The sequence below is a fragment of the Primulina huaijiensis genome, chromosome 8, assembly GCF_012295235.1.
Source record: "Primulina huaijiensis isolate GDHJ02 chromosome 8, ASM1229523v2, whole genome shotgun sequence".
Classification (NCBI taxonomy): domain Eukaryota; kingdom Viridiplantae; phylum Streptophyta; class Magnoliopsida; order Lamiales; family Gesneriaceae; genus Primulina; species Primulina huaijiensis.
This window is the reverse complement of record NC_133313.1, coordinates 19,915,913-19,935,574: the sequence shown is the minus strand read 5'-3', so window position 1 is coordinate 19,935,574 and position 19,662 is coordinate 19,915,913. Positions and strand designations below refer to the sequence as shown.

The window sequence follows — 19,662 nt, the reverse complement described above, 5'->3', positions numbered from 1 at the left end:
CGGGACATGTTCCCCGGCCCAAGGCTCCGCACCTTGGTTATTTATAAGCCCAGGGTTCTCAAACCTGGCTCGGGGCTCCGCACCTCGACCATTCCCAAGTCCCGGGACATGTTTCCCGGCCCAAGGCTCCGCACCTTGGTTATTTATAAGCCCAGGGTTCTCAAACCTGGCTCGGGGCTCCGTACCTCGGTCGTTTATTAAGTCCAGGGACCCGTACCCTGGCTCGAGGTTCCGCACCTCGACCATTTCGAGTCCTGAAGACACGAGGTTCCGACATCTTATCTCAAGTCCATGAGACATGAGACTCCGGCTCCTCGTCCCATCTCTGGGAGACATGAAGCCCCCGATGCTTTTATAAAACAAGATTGATCATCTCTTTGGGAATCCAAGCATGACTAATCGGGACAGCGAGTATGACTCTAGCCCGACTATTTAAGGGATGTGTGATGGTACCCCTGTAAGAGCCCGGGTCATGCATGACCCGGGATATCAGATGGATTCCCAAATCAGGGTCAATCTGCAGGATGGATTCTTCTGAAGCCTGGCAGGTGCAAGCCCGGGCTCTACTCCCCGGGCAACCAGACGCCCGGGCTCTTATATAAGCCCCCGGTAGGCATTCTAACCGGGCCACTTCGATATGAGCACCGCACTCGAGTACACTAGCAGAATTGGATGTGGGCGACCGTCCTATCTCTGACACTAATCCAAGTGGTTGACAAAGTCAGACAGGCGGGATGTGACTAGTGTGTGATTTGACATGTCAGAATGTAGCCGTCCTACTATAATTAGTAGGTAACACGCAGAACGAGGTCATCATTACTTCCCCTACTATAAATACCAGGTTTCATCTTCACATTTACATTTTTTCATTCATACACACCAATATCACACAGTCATCACTTGACTACATTGGTTTTATCGCTTGAGTACCCTGCTGACTTAAGCATCGGAGTGGCCACGCCGGACACCCCTCCGGCGCCCATTCACGAGTTCATCTCCTTGTGTGCAGGTTACAGCTGAAGTCATATTACAGAGATATGTCTCCTTGCTCTTATTCCCTTCATTATCTTGATAGCAGATCCGGTGGAGCATTCGACCCGGCTCGTCCATTTCACCCGGATCGCATCAAGCATCTTTAATTGAATTAAAAGTATACATTAATTTTTTAATCACATTTAGTTATAACATACATAAATTACATAAAATTATTCATCATTTTGATAATACTTTGAGATGAATAATTATGAAGAATAAATATTTTATGCATAAAGAATTTAATATCCTAGTAATTCATATGATTTTAATTAATTGAAGAGTAGCCACAGCATCTTTGATTGAATTAAAATTATACATAAATTATGAGGATTACATTTGGTTATAAAGGATATAAATTGTAATTAATTATATTTGAACATTGAAATTTATCCCACAAGAAATTTCGTTATGTTAAATATAATTAATTAGGATACAATATTGAATTATTTTCTTAATTTAGCAACAAGGATTAAGAATTGAATATAATTCAATAGTTATATCATTAAATTGTATGAATCTAATTAAATTAAAAACTCAGTCCACAGACAATTTTTATGTTAGTGATTCATATGTAGATCATGATTTACATAGGTAAAACATGACATATGGTTTATTGCTTCATTTAATAACATTAGCATGTATTCATTAATTTTGCAGCATATTGCTATTACTCTGATATTAATTTTTAAAATTCAAGTTTATACTTTTAAGGTGTGAAATTGAAGATTATTCTCCATACATGCTTAATGAGCACTATTAATATGAGATGATATAGGGTACAAGGTACTATAACAGATACATGTTCATCACAAATTATGAGGTTGTGGAATCAAGATATTCAAAATTTCTTGAGAATGACTTGATTAGTGGGAGCATCAAATTCAGAATATTGATCATTATGATGCTCATTCATACACACAAGTTATATGTATTGATTGCTATTCACAACAACCTCCAATTAAAAAGTGTGTTGTGAAACCTATCATATAAATTCCACAAATTGTTGTTCATGATCTTGTAGTTCTTAATGCTCATAAAAATATTGAATGATAAAAGAATTCAATAGAAAGTAATGAAGTCTGAAAGTTGATTCAATTGCCATTCATTTTTAGATGAGTCTTCAAAAACAAATAAAGTCTCATTAGGTAACACCGAACAACATAAAGAATTCTTCTCTAGTGATGATGAATATTTAATATTTCAAGATTAAGAAAACGATATGGATTGAAACATGTCTCACATTAGTGGTATTTCAGGTTTTACAATGTTATCTCTTCATTAAGTTTTGTTGAGAATATTGTGGGCCATTATGAATACCAAAAGGTTAGTGAGAGCTTAATTATTATCAGAGTAATATACGTATTTGACCACTAAAAAAAGCTGCAAAATGTTTTGGGTTAGCTTTATGGTATTAAAGTTTTACATGTTTATGTGAGACGAAATGACAATTTGGAAAGTAATTTGCTACTTCCACTATTGAGTCAAAATTCCTCATTGAAGCACTATTGTGTGGTGTATTTTAAGGAGTTTCATTATGAGCTTAGAATTATGAATTCTATGTCTAAGCCATTAAGATTATATTACTACAATTCAGTTATGGTCTTTGTGACTAAAGCGGTAGTTGAATTTAATATATCGACATAAAGTATTTTAAACCATTGGAAAATGTGTTAATAAAGTGGTCATTGAACACGTTAGCACTGAATTGATGATCGTTTAACCTAAAGTCATGCAAATTTCAGATGTTAAAGGATCGTATGGTAATTACTGATGGATTTTATTCCATAATAAATTTATGTTATCTACATTTGGTTTTGATAATGAAACACATTCAGTTATGATATTTCTCATATTCAGTTATGTACATATTCAGTTATCTTGAGAAAAATATCAATAAAGTTGGACCTCGAATAAACATAGTGTTTATTCATTAAGTTATTTGAGAGATATAATACATTGTAATACATGGAAGATAATAATCGTTTTTAGATGAACTATCGCCATGATTCATGTATTTTATTTTCTCCTATGGTAAATGAGATATATGTGTGAAGTGGAAGAATGTAAGAAATATGACACATATTAAAAGAGGCGTGGCGTGTAGGAATTGGCGACGGCCAAAAAGCCTACAATTTTGACGAACAGCACATGCAGCCTCAAATTTTAGAAAATTGAGACGTGCACGCACCTCTTCCTTTAAAAATCAAGCTCCCACAATAAACTCGTTGATGGTATGAGATGCCTATAAATAGCAGCGATTAAGGTCCCTAAACATACAATCTCATACAGAATAATACACCATCTATAGAGAGATTGGAGTGTTTAGAAGGCTTCAATCGGAGGAAAATCAGAACACTTAAAGATGATTCAATGGCTGGAGGTAACGCTCGATTTAGCTTCCGCATATTTGTTTATCATATTTATATACGTGCAGAAACATGATTTTAGAGAAAATTTCTAACATTCTATTGTTGTCTGCGTCCTAAGATAAAGGTACGCACATAGTGTGATTCGGTCTAAGAACCTAAATTTCGCTCCTCGAACCTTTTTCGAACATCCTATTTTGGAGACATGGCCCAAAGTGAGATTGAAAATGGATTTTTGAGAGGTGAATCCTGTAATTTTTTTCATAAAATTTACACAAACGTGGCATAATTTATATGGATTTTAGTCTAATTGTTTACAACTTCAAATCTTTTCATGAATTTTGTTCCTTGAACTGATCATTCTTTGGTTTCTTAAGCGGCCATGGCCATCCAAAGCATACGATCCTTGCACAGAAAGCTATTTTACAGCTTACTTCAATCTTCCTGAAGTTCAAAAGGCATTCCATGCCAACACAACTGGAATTCCTTACCCGTGGGTAGCATGCAGGTGAGCTTTATAACCATTAATCCCAGTCGCTTCCCGTTCTCTTAGCTCAGGGCAAATCTAATCAGTCAAAAACAAATCTACTATTATCCTTCTGTGGCTGTCTGTATAATCAGGGCCGGATCCAGCGCCTCATGGAAAAACATTTTAATTTTCATATGTACTTCGCAGTGACGTCCTCTTTAACAATTGGACTGACTCATCTCCATCCATACTTCCAATATATCAAGAATTAATAGCTGCGGGTCTCAGAATTTGGATTTTTTCGTAAGACAAAAATGTCGTTTTTCTCTTTTTTTCACGTCATTTGAGTTCTCGACACAAACATGGTACATATACATATGATTCCATTTGAACAGTTGCTCACACATCACACTTGTCCGACAGTAAAGGTTGAAGGAGTTTATGAAAATGATAAGTTTTCATTTGCATTTTGCTTATAGTGGTAATGACGATTCTGTGGCTCCTGTGCCATCAACTCGCTATGCACTCAATGCTTTGAACCTTCCAATCATAACCAACTGGTATCCTTGGTACATAAGCGAGAAGGTGAGTACTAAGAAACAACATTATTTAACATTCAAAGGTTCGTGCTCATTCATTATCAATAATCATTATTTTCACAAAAAAATTGTTTCTGAATTAGAGCGGTAAACATTGCATCTCCATCATAACCTGTGACAAGTTCTTGAGATCAGACGACCCATTTGCAGTGAGGGTGATTATCGTCTAAAGTTGAGCGAAGGAAGTTTTCATTGTGTTTCTATCATTTTCTTGTCTTGTAATGCCATATAATTATACAGGTAGGTGGTTGGTGCCGTGTATACGAGGGATTGACCTATGTGATCGTAAATGGAGCTGGGCACAAGGTGCCTCTGCATCGCCCCAGTGAAGCTCTTGTTCTTACAAAATCATATTTAGAGAACAATCCTATGCCTGAGCTTAGTCCAACACTCGAGCCAACTGGTGGAGCTGTTTTCCAGGATTCTTGATCTGTTAACTGCATCGCAGCTGCTCTTTATAGTTGATCCAACGGAATAAATAATTTTAAACTTTATGTGACGCAACCGATTCAACCATTATGTTTTCTGGCTGGAAATAACATTCCTAGTTAATGATTTGTTTTTTTAGCTTTCCATAATCAACACATATATGTTACTGAAGAAAACTTCTCGAAGTAAGGTAGCCCAAATCGTACAGTTACAGTGTGAATAATGACTTCTTACCCCCCAACAAGACAAACAAATTAACCAAATAATATTTTCCTCACAAATGAGAGAATCTCGATGTCATAATACAAATATAAGATATCTCATCTCCTTTCTTTCACACCATCCCGAAGTGATATTCATTTATTTGTACAAAAGAAATAACGAGATTTCATAAACACATGACTCTGAACGAAAACAATGAAGGACAAGAGCCAACACAATGACCCCATCAACAGAAAACGTCAGCTGATGACGAGGGAGCTTCAATAGAATTCTGTTTCCAATCAATAATTTCACCACAGTATCCACCCCCAACTCCACCAACAGCCAATTGAGTCGGCAAACTGCTAGAAGATTCAACAACAGCCAGCTTTCTGGTAGCGACCGATTTCAGACGGAGCCTTTCTGCCCTCGAACCAATCACCTGTCCTAAAATGGAAGCAGCAATGGTAAAAGCCATTGCCGCTTTAGGCATCAAGATAGATTTCCGGAGAATACCTATGAACGGTACGGCAGCATGAACGGCAGCAAACCAAGAAGGTGAAAATTTTTCGGTGTGTTCTCTCCATATTCCTAACGGTACATTTGCCGCCATGCCCAAAATGCCAATAACAAGTACTTTTGTGGGTAGTGGTTGAGGTCGAAGGTTTTTGGCAAAGGCTGTTTTTGCTATAGCACTCCTGGCAGCGACCACAGCTGGAGGACACCTATACTTCATGCCAGGCGGGGGTTTAAAGACCTTTGCTACAAGAGGAAGGACATGGCTCACAGCCCGATACGACTTCGCAATGGGGCAATTCCCGTTCTGTAACCATTCGTTGCCCATTGCTTCGTGTTCTGATTCCATTCCCTACAAGAAAACAGAACTGTCAAGACAACTTGGAAACATAAATATAAAACGATCCCTAGTATATAACTTTTCAACGACATATTATCGACAGGACATACAAGTAACCATTAAGCTTATTGTTAGTATTTTGATTTCTGACAAGTTATCTTAGTTTTTCGCCACCATTCGGGGTTAAAAGAAGAAGAGCCCCTTCACTTATTTTTATACCTGTGTTTGTTACAAAAAAGAAAATATTTTGAAATGTCAATACAAAGCTTCTTCAGGGCTGTAAGTGTCAAAGACTCAAGTATGAAATATAAATAGAAACCAAGAAGTCGACTACCTTTGAGGACTCGTTTTTTGAGGAACTTGATTTCTTGCTTTTTTTCATCCACTTCTTGGAAAATGCATCGAACCCGAAAGGTCCTCCTGGACCAAAGGCTGAGAGGCTAATGGTGGCTGCCTTTGCTCCCAATGGATTGAAATGAACAGGAGATGACTCGGATGGGCACTTCTCAGTACGAATGAATGACCTCTCAGAAAGAGGAACAACACCATTCTGCCCATGGAAAAGCCTGAATGCCATGTCAAAGTTGGGACCATCCTCAAATATGGGACCTTTTCCATCTCGTAACTGAAGGTGCAAGGTATAGAAGATGGGGCTTTGTTAGCTTAATTTTGCTCATATATGTGTAAACATGATAAGGATTATCTAAATAGAAGAAAGAGATGGATGGCTTACCAGCATAGGGAAAGCCATAGGCATTGAGAAGGAAAGGTTTGTTGGCTCGTTAATATTTCGCAAAAATGGACACTTATTGATGTCCTGGTTGAAAGATGAGGATCCCCCATTCAAGTTTCCGAAGACAAAATCCATTCTATCAATGTAAAATTACCTGCAGAAGAGGGAAAAGGGAAGAAGAAAACAATTAATAACCATGATTCAGAATTAGGAAAATTACATAATATATTAATCAAAAGAAGCATAGCCGAGAACAGGGACAAATATTAAAATAAAATAGCTGGTAACTGCTAACTTATAATTGAAGTCAGAATACTTATCATTAACTAAATCTAAAAGGAGAGAAGTGAAATTAGCGTGTTAAATTCATATCCAATCCAAGCACCTTTCAAAGGACAGCCGGTTAAATTAAGATAATTGACCTTGTGCGATCCTTAATCTGAAGTGGTTACATAAAATAAGCAAGATAGCACCATATGGCAAAGAGCGTGTATGCAAACATCAGATCAAAGGCGGCATTTTTTCGAAACAAAAGGATATGGAACAGAAAAGGCCACAAACTTGAGAAAATCTGAGGTCTATCAATAATTCAACGGAATCACCAATTCTTTGCTGAATTTTATAAACCCACAACAATTTTTACATAATATACAGAATATATTCTCGGAAAATTCATGAAACCCACCCTTTCTTTAAATTCTATCCTATTTTTAAGTTTCATTTCATAAATAATAACCAGCAAACTATTTCACCCATATGAAAAAGACACATCTACAGTATTTATACCTTAAATCATACCACAAAAAGCTCAATTATATCGTCAAACCAAAGCAAAGAATCAAACCCAAACCAACTGATAGAAAATGGCAAACGAGGAGAAAACTAATCGTTAAACCTTACAAACAAGTTGTGCAAAACCCATATCCATTACCTTAAAACCATCCAATTGAAAATCATCAAAAACAATGAAAAAGCAAAACCCACAAACACATAATGTGTAAAAAGCCCAAAAATCAAAAGTTAGACCATGATTATCACAAACAAGAAAATGAAAGGATCGAGGATAAAGACATCATTAATACCTTAAGGATTCAAAAGACTCAAATCTCATACAGGAAATGATGAGAACTTGAGCAGAAGGATCTCCAGAGAGAGAAGGGATGGAAAAAAAAATGGAGTGTGTTAGACGAAGGTTTGTGGAGAAAAAATGTACAAAAGTGGGTATATTTGGAAAGAAGACTCAAACGACGTCGTGATTGGCTCACCTAACCCACACGCCAAATATGTATAATAAATGAAAACAATTTACAGGAAAAAATTATTTGACATGATTTTCAAGATCCAAACAAATTAGGGAACTTTCTCCCAATTTTTTGTTGAATTATATGAATGAGTATGTGTAGTGTGAAACTGTCTCACGAATTTTTATCTGTGACATGGATCAACCTTACCGATATTCACAATAAAAAATAATACTCTTAGCATAAAAAATAATACTTTTTCATGGATGACCCAAATAAGATATATGTCTCACAAAATACGATCTGAGAGACCGTATCACATACATTTTTATCTATAGAATTTGGTCAAATTTACGCGGCTGCATTTTGGAAGTCAACTTCAAAGTGGTGAAGCATGCCTCTATATAATTAAGTTATTTATTATTATTATTACATACACCTTCTTACTTTTCAAAACCAACCAAACCAGCTTTTTAATCGATTGAGTGCATGAAATTTCGATCAAGACTACAAATTCGAATCCTAAAAAAAATTGTTTGAGTCTATTTGCAGTCTTTTAAATATCAAATGTACATCTAAAATGTAGTGAACGCGAGTTTCTCGTAAAAAAACCGAACGAATTGAAATTATTGTTCAACATATTATAGTATACAACAATTATACCCATATAACAGAAAGTTGAATAAGTAGAGGATGATTTTATTTCTCCATTTTAAAATAAGTTGAAAAATTTTAATAAATAAAAAATTATTACAATTTCAAGTTGTGTGTGTGTGTAATGCAGCATGATACACCTATGAAAAATGCAGCATGATAGGTGTGATGATAATTCAAATTAAATCTCCGTTGAAATCAAGGGTGTAATAGTAATTTTACAATTATTAGTTGCAGATTTTTANTGTGTCAACAACGTGACCAATTACAACAATTCTTTAATAACCTTTGAACCAATCACGCGTTGATGGAAAACAATGAAAAATCAAATTGATATTCAAAAAAACAATTGAACTTAGGGGACTCACATTGGGTGGGTGTGGGGCGTTTATGAACACCCATGCGTCGGTTTTCAGTTTTTTAAAAAAAAAAAATTCGAAAGTGAGCGACGGGATAAACCGTCGCTATTTGCGACAGATGTTTAATAACCGTCGCTATTTGCGACGGATTTTTAAAAACCGTCGCTGAACGCGGGCCCACACATATTGATTTAAATTTCAAATTTGTATGTTTTAAAAAAAAATTCGAAAAATAAAATAAATTAAAGAATTGTATTATAATTTTCATTTTCGTTAATGTAACTCTCCGATCAATTAGTATTTTGCATCTTCTCTTAAGTTTAATTTATTTTCTAATATTTTTATGCAATTTTTATTTATTATTTTATGTTGTACCGTTTTATTTTAGGTTTATAATAATTTTTTAATTTTAAATAAATGACACTCATAAAATTAAATGATTTTACGTTTTAAATATATAAAAACATATTATTATTAATATAAAATAATAATAATTCAAATTTCTTAAAAAATTTGAAAGTGAATATATTTAATTTAAATTAAGAGTAAGATGAATGAGTGGACAGCATGACCTACAAATAATGAGTGTGAATATTAAAATGAATGTGGGACCCACAAATATATGTGTTAATGTAATGTGTATGTGGCATGTGGACCTTACAATTTTTGATGAGGTGCTCTTAGAAGATTAACTTTGATGCACTTTAGACGATGAATTTTAAGTTTTTTTTAAATGTAAAAATTAATTATTTTTGTATTCAATAAAATGTATAATAAATAAAAATGACAAAATATGTTGATCCGGAATATCCAAATTAATAGGTTCAACATCAAACATATTATCCTCGAGTTGTTTGATGGTTTGACTCTTCGAGTGACTAACTAATTGATTTTAATTGTATCTTCTGCAACTCATATGGATAGTTTGAGAATGTTTGAGTTAATAGAATATGTGAACGTTCGAGCAAAAGTTATTTGTTCGATTCACCATACTAACTTTTTTCTTGGAGCGCTTCGGTTACGCATGGTTTGTCAAATACAATTTATCTAACTATTATAGTTTAAGGACAATCTCATAGATAATAACAACCCTTGGAAACTGTTCTTTGTATTTCTTCGGAAAATAATAATACTCACGTGTGTGTTCAAATCAAACAATCAAATCGGTTTTGGTCGACCAATAATTAGTATTTTTTATGCTAAGAGTATTACTTTTTATTGTGAATATCGATAGGATTGACATGTCTCACAGATAAAATTTCGTGAGACCGAGAGACATACTCCTAAAATTATGAACATATTCTTAATTATTTTTATTTTTGAATCGATCAAAGATTTTCATGCAAATATTATGGGGAGGCCCTGCCTCAGGCCTAGCATTTGGGGGCCCAAGAATATATATAAGGTTGCATTAGTGATTCATTGCATGATCCAGATATTTATTATTATCATTGTTGTCATAATATATGATTTTTTTTTACAAATTTTTTTTATAAGAGGGACAAATATGTATAATATTTAGGTGATTATATTATATTTATTTTAATAATAGTTCTATGTAAGATTGTTTCACATATCTTTATCCATGAGACAAATCAACTCTACTCATATTTACAATAACAAGTCATATTTTTGACATATTGGAAAAAATTTTCACAAAATTGATTCGTCATATTGTTTCACAAATTTTTTTTTGCTATTTTAAATATTATATGTTATTTGATATTTTAATTTATGTTGTTTAAAATTAAATCACATAATGAAAAGATTAATCCTATTTTATTGTTGAATGAAGTTTTTTCTACAATATAGACTCGATGAAAAAGTTTCAAGAGATTGGTTACCACTAAAATTGCCTAACACGTCCAAAGATACGAATAATATCTTTTTTTTTAGAATACTGATTGTTTCAAAAAGCTAAATAAGTGATGGACAAAAGTATGGTAAGCCAAAGGGCATGATTTATCGCAATCAGAAAATAAAAATAGAGTTTCAAAACAATTTATTATTTTTAAATATTTTTTTAAATATCATCGTATAAAAATTATTTGTAACTAACTAGGTCAAAATGAAAATAAAAAATTTACTTTATTCACTGAAAATTTATAGTATATTGTAAAGTATTATTTATATTTTGCAATAATATTAATTTTTTAATTTAATTTAGTTACCTTATTTTTTATTAGGGTATTTAATTTAGCACTAACTTTACTTATCTTCTTTTCCTACCTTTTCCCCAAAGTCAGACTCCGGTGATACAGGCCGCCGGCCCACTAATATCAAAGTGTTTGAAGAGTGGCAGAGTAGGGCCCAATTCTAGAACAATATACCTGACCCACACGACAATCTTCTCTCTCTGACCTCTGTTATTTATTCTTACCTAGTTTCTTTTCTTTTTCTTTTTCTTTTTCTTTTTTTTTTTTTAGTTTATTGGGGGATTTTGAAAAATAATCATGACAAATTTTAAGTTAAAATAACAATAACCATTTGATTGAAATATGTTCATCTACATCTGGATCATACATTCGCACCTATTTTTACAAGTGTAAGTCTTTTGTGATACGGTATTATGGATTTATATTCGTTGTACGGGTCGATTTGATTCAATTTAATATGAAAATAAAAAATAATATTTTCTGTGAATTGGGTTGGATCATATATCCGACTAACAAAATTGACATGTGAAACGATTACAATCAAAAATACTTTTTTTTACCAATTTTGTTCCCTACATTTTCGGTTAATTTAATTTCAATCTCAATTCAGGCCCAAACTTATTTTCATATTAATTGTATTTTTGATGGATGATTCGAGGAGAGCAGATTCGAAATCGGATGAGTAAATTTATTTCAATGGGGTAAAACTGGAATTTAAGGAGATATTAAATCTAAAAATTACAACGACTCAAACGTTATACCCTTGTTTATTATGATTTATTTAACATCAGTTGGTGACTATTTTAAATGCTCATACATTAAGCCAGACTGACCCTAGAGATCATGTCTATAGGATTATTAGAAAATATATTTAAATTTTATTTGTTCATAATTTGTAAAAATATATACTGACTCATGCATGTTAATTTCTTTTTCACAAAATATATTGTACGACGGTTTTACGGATCTATTTTATGAGACATATATTCTATTTGAGTAATTTATGAAAAAGTATTATTTTTTTAAATCAAAAAAATTATTTTTTATTGTAAAGATAAAAAAAAATTGATCATTCTCATGAATAAAGATATGTGAGACAGTCTTATGAACTCTCTTTCTTTTTCCACACTATAAATGATATTTAATATCAACAATTTACCTTACGTCTTACATAAAAAAATTTCTACAATTCATTACCCGTTGTGTCCCAATCTTTTGTTGCGAAGTCCAATTGTTGACTTGTTTTGATCCAAAGTGTAGCCTAATAAATAAAGCTAGCACCTATTTTAGCAAATGTTACCCAAAACCTTCTAGAAATTAGAAGGAGAATTGAGATCGAGGGCTGATCCAATGGTCTCACCGAAATTTTTTATGTATTAACTCAAGTTCGAGTCTTCTCCACTGTTAAGATATAAAAAAAAATTAGAAAGAGAATTTAACAGTTGCTTTTCAAGAATAATAAATGTGCAAACAATACTATTCAAGCCATCGTTGTCCCTTTTCTCTACTTTTTTTTAAAAAAATATAAAAAAACATGTCGAATTTGCTACACTATATAATAAACATCAAGTATTCCCCATTATTTCTTAAGTTGAAACCAAATTGATTGCTCTCATGGACACAATTCACTTTGAAAACATTCATCTAGAAGAAGAGGAGGAAACACTTTCTTTAAGGGATCTTCCATTGCATGGTGATGATTGGGAACAAGATTTTTTCTCACAAGAATTAACATCCTTCTCCTCCTCCGAAAACGATTTTTTCGAGTTCTTTAGCCAAGAATACTTCAACCCTACTCCACCATCCGGAATCCAGCCGGAGAACATCATCTTCTGTGGAAAACTTTTCCCTTACAAACAGCCATATTCCGATGCAAAAAGTTCATCCGAAAGCAGGAAACAAGAAGCCCATACCGAGAAAGATCAAGATTGTGGAGTTTCAAGGTGGAATTTTGATTCCAGCAGTAGTAATTCTGAAAGATGCATCGACCCCAAGAATATTGATAAAACGAGAGCAATTCCATTAAGCCTAGCGCAGAAGAAAGACAAAGGTCGCCATGTTTCTAGCCCAATGCATAATTCACCAAATAAAGTTAAAGAGTGCGATTTACAGGTGCAGAAATTCCCTATGATGGCTTCTTCGTCTTCCGGGAAATCTAAATGGTACTTGTTCTTATCCGGTATACCGAGATTTTCGAATTCCATTGAACTAAATGGTGTAAACAGTAGACGGATTCGCCGGCAGAACCCACCACCGGCGTTTAGAAATATCAGCGACGACGGAGATAGAGGATGGCGGATGGGGGGGCTAATCGGAGCCCTGAGCTGCGGCGGCCACAGCCAGGCAGACACTATGGTGGCAGCTTCTATCTGCCGAGCTGCACTCAAGTGATAGGACGGCGGTGACGTAGTCGAACAACAGTATTTATACGGGTGGTAATGTTGGCCCTACAATTTGGATATGTTTCATCGTATTACATAAATAAATGACATTTTATTGATCGACACAATGAGTGGAGAGCGAATCAATTATGTATGTATGCGTATATTATGGCGAGTAGCCTTTTCGTTCGTGTGGGAAGTCTATCTCAATCTATTTACTCAAGATTTCTTTCGGATCATTTAACTAAATTAGAGTTAAAAAAATTGAACACGTATCAAAAAAAATTTGGATAATTCAAGTAAAAAATTTGTCTTATAAAATTTATTTATGAAATTATTTCACAAAAATTTATGTAAAAAATTGTTGTTCATAGTTTAATCCACGAACAACATATTCCACATATATCACAAATATTAGGAAATGATTAATTAAGAAACTCGTTTTAAATGTACTTATGCATAATGTAAAATTAATAATATTTTAGATCTCCCATCTCTTTTTTCACAACATAAATCTTTGAATTATCTAACTTCAAATATGTGAACGCGTACAATTTGAAGTCCAATACAATTAATCCCTTAATAATTTATATTATCATATTTCATTTTTACTAATCATATTATTTATTTATTTATTTACTAATTATTTATCTTATGTCAACCATATCATTGATTTGAATTTAAAATACAATATTACTCTTAATAAATAATATTATTAATATTTTACTTATTATTAAAAAACAAAATAGTAATTTATCTCAAATTACATGAATCAAATTAAATATTTATATTAACCATCAATTTTATTTATTTTTTAATATATTTTTTTTATATATTATTATTATGATTTCTCGCATTAAAATTTGAGTTGTTGAATTGAAATAATGATTGAAATACAGCTAATAATGGAAAGCACAGAGAAATAAAAATCCATATGCCTACAATCAACATTAATTTCCAATGGAACTCCACCTCACCACATCCAAAAAAAGTCAAACAATCCAACGGTCACAATTGATTTCTATCAATGGAAGTGACTGCATGCTTCAATGGTCCGCTCTCTCTCTCAAATTCTTCCCCAAAGCTCACACCTCTCTTTGAAATTCAACCAAAAACCCTAACAAAAACCAGAGGAAACACGCGATCAGACCCCCTTTGGACTGCTAATTCGACGCATTTTGCGAGATTTTAGTTCTCGTTAACCAATGAAATGATTTGAATTTAATTTTGGTTTGGAAAATATATATTCTTTTTTAAAAAAACAAATTGGAAGGATGTATAAAAATCAGCTGCAGGAGCTGGCGCAGCGGAGCTGCTTTAATCTTCCGGCGTACACGAGCTTTCGGGAAGGTCCTGATCACGCGCCGAGGTTCAAGGCGGCTGTTAGCTTTAACGGCGAGACGTTTGAGAGCCCCAGTTACTGCTCTACGCTCCGTCAGGCTGAGCACTCCGCTGCTGAGGTGGCTCTTGATGCCCTCGCCAGCCGTGGCCCTTCCAATTCTCTCGCCGCAAGAATTCTGGTAATTGTCTTAGCTTTTGATACATTTTTGCTTAGGGGCGGAAAACACATTCTTTTCAACGTGATTTGTTCTTTTATGGAATCTTTAGTGTGGCTTTGTTTAATGTTGTGAATTTTGACATGGAATTTGAAAGGAAAGATGGACTGATGTGAATCTCAGCAAGATCTGCGCTTCATTTGAGAATGCGATGAGTTACTAAATTTGCTTCTTGTTTCTCTTAATGTGCTTTGAAGTATGCCAATCGATTGAATTTTTCTTGAGTGACAACTAGATGCTTTATTTGGCATTTTTACTTTAAAGTCATCTTTATGTTAACTCTAACGTTATTTAGTAACTATTGCATTGTCGGAGGTCTTAAGCAGACCACTTATTGTAGTTCTCTATGTTTATGGGAGAAATAACTTATGTAGTCATTCTGGTATGATTGCCAGAGAATGAAATATCTTAGTGACTGCCTTCTTCTAAAAAAGTTCACTTGATTTTTCTAATAACAAGATGATATCCATGCGTCTTTTTAACACTGAGAGCAATTAGGGTGCTTTTGATAGCTTGTGACTTCATCCTTTCTAAGATTTGGTGCTGACATTCTGTGGCTTAAAACAATAGCTGGAATGAAAAATGTGATTCATAACCCCCTCTGTGTTATCTTTATATTCTTTCTCGCAGTTTAAGACACTCAAGTATTTTGCTAGAGTCTGTTGGCGTGTAGAGCGCCACAATCACTACATTTAGCTAGACTTAGTGGGCATGAATCTGTAGAAAATCGTACAAGATAATATGATGTATATGGGATATGTACTGATTGTGATAGAAGTAGAATGGGTTTGATAGATATTCAAGATGTATAAACAATGTTGGTGAACTGTGTTGGCCATTGACCTTATGCTCTCTCATTGCAAAGACTGGGCCAATTATCCTAATCTTTACCTAAACCCTAAATATTTTAGGTGTTAAAAGAGAGATTGACAAAAATCAAACGTAGACAGGGAAACTTAGGGAAAAAAAAGGGTTGAAAGTTACGCAAAACCATAATTAGATGTGCGTGACTTACTCAGCTATTATATTTGAATTGCAATCTGAAGTTTTTATATCAGAATTGCCATATTATATATGTTTCTGTGGTGCAAAGTCTCCTAAATTATTTTTTTGCCTTGTTCGTTTCTGAGATGATTTGCAAGTGGTAGTGTTTGCTAAATCTTGGAATGTACAGGATGAGACAGGTGTCTATAAGAATCTCTTGCAGGAGGTTTCACAAAGAGTGGGTGCATCCTTGCCTGCTTATACAACTTTCAGAACCGGCCTGGGCCACCTTCCTGTTTTCACTTGTACTGTAGAACTGGCTGGAGTCATATTTACAGGTGAGCCAGCTAAGAACAAGAAACAAGCGGAAAAGAATGCTGCCATGGCAGCTTGGTTATCTCTTAAATCACGTAAGTGACCCAACTCTACATAACAATATGGCCTGTCATAGAAGTTTGATCTCTTCTCAAATGTTATATCCTATATATGTATTCATCAAGGGTAATCTTGTAATCAACAATTGAAAGAGTAGTCTAAAGTTTCAACAATATTTTGGGATTTGACTAAGAGAACAGCTAAGCCGAGTCCGTCTACTTATAGTTTATTTAATTACTCTATGAATTTTGATTGGTGGTTCATTTATATGGTTAAAGTTTTTAACTTCTAAGTTCTAACATCTCTAATGGTGCTTGTAATATAATGATTTGACTAAGAAATATTAGTCAATTGTCTTTGAGCTTAATTTATATGGCCAGAGTATGTAATACTACAGGTGACTTTTTTCTCTTCTTATGTTTCCAGTTGTGCAACAATTTGAAAGTTCGGCATCAGAGAAGACTCATAAGGACGAGCAGGAGCATGTGACAGCAGCGCGTGCTCTGCAGAAGTACTTAATAATGGCAAGATTGGAAAACATATATTTTCCAATAAAATTCCCCACACCAAATCCAAAGCCATCGAGTATGCAGCGGTCTCCGGCCTCAACATCAAAAATTCTTCCTTTGATATGCCCTAAAACAGCTCCACGCCACAGGACTTTGAATGCCGCAAGCAACAGTTCTATTTGCCAAAAGACTGTGCAACCAACTCACAGCCAACCACATATTTCTATCTCAAATGAGACCATCTCCTCATTGGTGGACAACCTCGTGATTCGACCCCAAAAGTTTCCTGCAGCAGGAGCAGCTCCCTACATTCCTGTCCGCCACTGCAGCCCACACCATAGAATTGCACCACCTGTGACAATACGCAATGTCATTCCGGTTTTCTCTGCACCACCACTTCCTCCTCCGCAGTCTTCAATGGTTATGAGACCTCCACCATTGAGTATGGTTCCACCTGTGTGTGTGAGACAGGCTGTTCCAGTATACACTCCTGTTAGAAAGGAAGAGCTTCTCAAAGTCCATCCAGTTGTTAAAATAGAGGACCCACGCCTGTTCAAACCCGCAGCGTCTCTAGCTGAGAATCTGCCAATTTCTAGAGCCGCAGTGAGCACACTAGAGGAATCAAAGTTCCCCAAAATCCCCCGGGTTCGAGTTGAAGAGCCTCTTGGTTCCAAGTTGTTGCCTGTTTGTGAGGCACCAGATTCTGAAGTTCCGGCAGTTCAAACTCATCTACTAGCCACTGAAGTCACAGCTGTTCAGGTTGCATCACCTGTTTCTAAAGTTAACAATCCAACCACCACTTCAAAACAATCCGCTGAAGAGGCAAGGACAACATTGCAGGACAAGATGCCAGAGTCAGCCGGTGTTGCAGACTTCAGCGAGCTAAAGATATAATAGTTGGTTGTTTTGAATAGCAGAAAACCACTGTGAGCTTCTCTCGACTTTGTGGCCTGTGTCTTCCATTCACTTTCTTGTTTAAGTATTTCTCTTCCTTGTTGCAGATGTACGGGTAGTCTTAGTTAACTCCTCAATAGTATACGAGTAGTTCAAGTCCTTAGAGCCCCTATAAGTTCTTATCTTGTGGTTTTGAAGGTCTTATGGAAACTAAGCTGCAACAAAGTTGAAACGTGTCTCGACATTTCAGATCATATATCAATGGGGAGGGAGATTATTAGCCAGTATTGCAATACAAGTGACTCCACCAGTAGAATGCTCTTTTTTTTTCTTTTGTTCTCTCAAGATTTACTTGATTGAATCGTGTATTTGAATTGGATCAGTATCAAATCATGCTTTAGATAGTAGATCGTGTATCATGTTTCTGGCCTTGATGGTTGTCATATTCAGTCTGTTCAATTGACCGTAGTTTAAGAGGATAGCCATGCAGTTGATAAAAGAGATGTATATTCAGTTCTTGTGTAAGTTGTATGATTCCAACTAGCTATCATCTTTCTTCTCTGTTCTTTCGGAATTTCCTGACGTCCTGTGAATCTGGTGTGTGTGTGTGTGCCCTTATGATTTCCCTGCAGGCTGCAACATAAGTTTTGATTCGAGATTTCCATGTTTATATGTGATGGTGTGGTTGCGAATTTTGAGAGCGATTGGTGTTATATTGTCTTCTACGTTGATTGGTATATTCACGATGAGAACACGCTGTCGTCGATTTACCGTGAACTTGCGATATCCCTGCATTTCACTTTCATTTCAGTGGGATTTCTTTGCGTGGTTTCCCCTTCCGCGTACGATGAAAACGGAGATCATCACCCGTGCTAGGAAAGTGGAGAACAGTTTTTTCCATATGTTTCAGATCGTTTTATTATTTTCCCATTTAACGCGTTGTCGTGTAAAAAAATGGCATTGATTAATGAAATCGCATTGCAAATTTTTCTGAAGTTTCAAGAGAGCGCCTTCTTTTTTCACGTTTGGTAGGGATAATTCACACAATCTTTCTGAACTTTCTTTTTTTCAGTTTTTGGTGGGATTAATTTTTCGCGGCTCCCGACTTACAGTGTGTTTGGTTCTTTATAAATTTAGATTTGGAATTGAATTTAGAAATTCAAGTATTTGAAATTCAATTTAGTGTTTGGTTTAAAATTTAAAAATGGTATTTAAAAATTCATTTCGTATTTGGAAAAAAAATGATTCGAATTTGGAATTTTAAAATTTTACTAAACTACCTTTAGAAATCTTATGAAATTTGATGTGATTTGGATAAAAAAATAATTGTATGTTTTTAAAATCCAAATCTTATCAAATTTGATGGGATTTGGATGTACTCATTGAAATCCCATAAAATTCTAAATAAATCCGAATTTTTTTTTTGAATCACTTTGTCAAACAGCGAAAATAGAATTTTAAAATCCAAATCTCATAAAATTTTCTCAAATCCTGGTTGTCAAACACATTGTTAGGATATTTTTAATTTTTCTTTTACTAGGTATCACAATTTCTATACTATTTCCTAAAAAGGTTTTTGGTCTTTTTTCAGAAGTATTGTAGGTAAAATCTAAGTACTTTTTTTATTAGGTGGTATACATAAAATGTATATTTTTATTTAATATATTTACATTCGATGATATTATAGCGGAAGCACAAATTCATAACATGATCATCTTATTTATAGACATAAATTGGTTGTCACGTCACGAACCCAGGTCCGTGCCTACACAATGGGCTCTTATACAATTATATCGTATTCGTCTTCGTTTTACGAAAATGATTAACTAAAGTTGTTATAGAAGTTCATTGTAATTCATTATAAA

The 19,662-nt window shown here is 34.5% G+C and overlaps 4 protein-coding genes across 6 annotated transcripts in view; 3 read left to right on the top strand and 1 right to left on the bottom strand.

Annotated features, from left to right (window-relative positions):
- The window catches only part of LOC140982399 (serine carboxypeptidase-like 27), a 10,884-nt gene extending 5,855 nt beyond the window's left edge, over positions 1–5,029 (top strand). The window contains exons 6-9 of the mRNA XM_073448880.1: positions 3,779–3,909; positions 4,078–4,173; positions 4,350–4,455; positions 4,710–5,029. Of these exons, the coding sequence (XP_073304981.1) occupies positions 3,779–3,909; positions 4,078–4,173; positions 4,350–4,455; positions 4,710–4,898 (522 nt within the window). The 3' untranslated portion in view covers positions 4,899–5,029. The remainder of the gene's footprint in view (positions 1–3,778; positions 3,910–4,077; positions 4,174–4,349; positions 4,456–4,709) is intronic.
- A 123-nt stretch (positions 5,030–5,152) lies between these two features.
- The window catches only part of LOC140982401 (uncharacterized), a 47,008-nt gene continuing 32,498 nt past the window's right edge, over positions 5,153–19,662 (bottom strand). The window contains exons 2-5 of the mRNA XM_073448882.1: positions 7,771–7,850; positions 6,689–6,842; positions 6,290–6,580; positions 5,153–5,967 (exon numbers count right to left, since the gene is read on the bottom strand). Coding sequence (XP_073304983.1) covers positions 5,347–5,967; positions 6,290–6,580; positions 6,689–6,823 — 1,047 coding nt within the window. The 5' untranslated portion in view covers positions 6,824–6,842; positions 7,771–7,850 and the 3' untranslated portion in view covers positions 5,153–5,346. The remainder of the gene's footprint in view (positions 5,968–6,289; positions 6,581–6,688; positions 6,843–7,770; positions 7,851–19,662) is intronic.
- Positions 12,713–13,489, top strand: LOC140982156 (uncharacterized). Its single transcript, XM_073448572.1, has one exon. The coding sequence runs from the start codon at positions 12,713–12,715 to the stop codon at positions 13,487–13,489; it is 777 nt and encodes a 258-aa protein (XP_073304673.1).
- Positions 14,434–18,358, top strand: LOC140982819 (double-stranded RNA-binding protein 2-like). 3 transcript variants are annotated; one of them, XM_073449553.1, is made up of 4 exons: positions 14,434–14,999; positions 16,210–16,429; positions 16,821–17,829; positions 17,996–18,358. In XM_073449553.1, the coding sequence occupies exons 1-3, from the start codon at positions 14,754–14,756 to the stop codon at positions 17,795–17,797; spliced, it is 1,443 nt and encodes a 480-aa protein (XP_073305654.1). In that variant the 5' UTR covers positions 14,434–14,753; the 3' UTR covers positions 17,798–17,829; positions 17,996–18,358. The 3 variants fall into 3 exon arrangements, with proteins under 3 accessions (XP_073305654.1, XP_073305653.1, XP_073305652.1); XM_073449552.1 differs by having other exon boundaries at positions 14,435–14,999; positions 17,905–18,358; XM_073449551.1 differs by having other exon boundaries at positions 14,437–14,999; positions 16,821–18,358.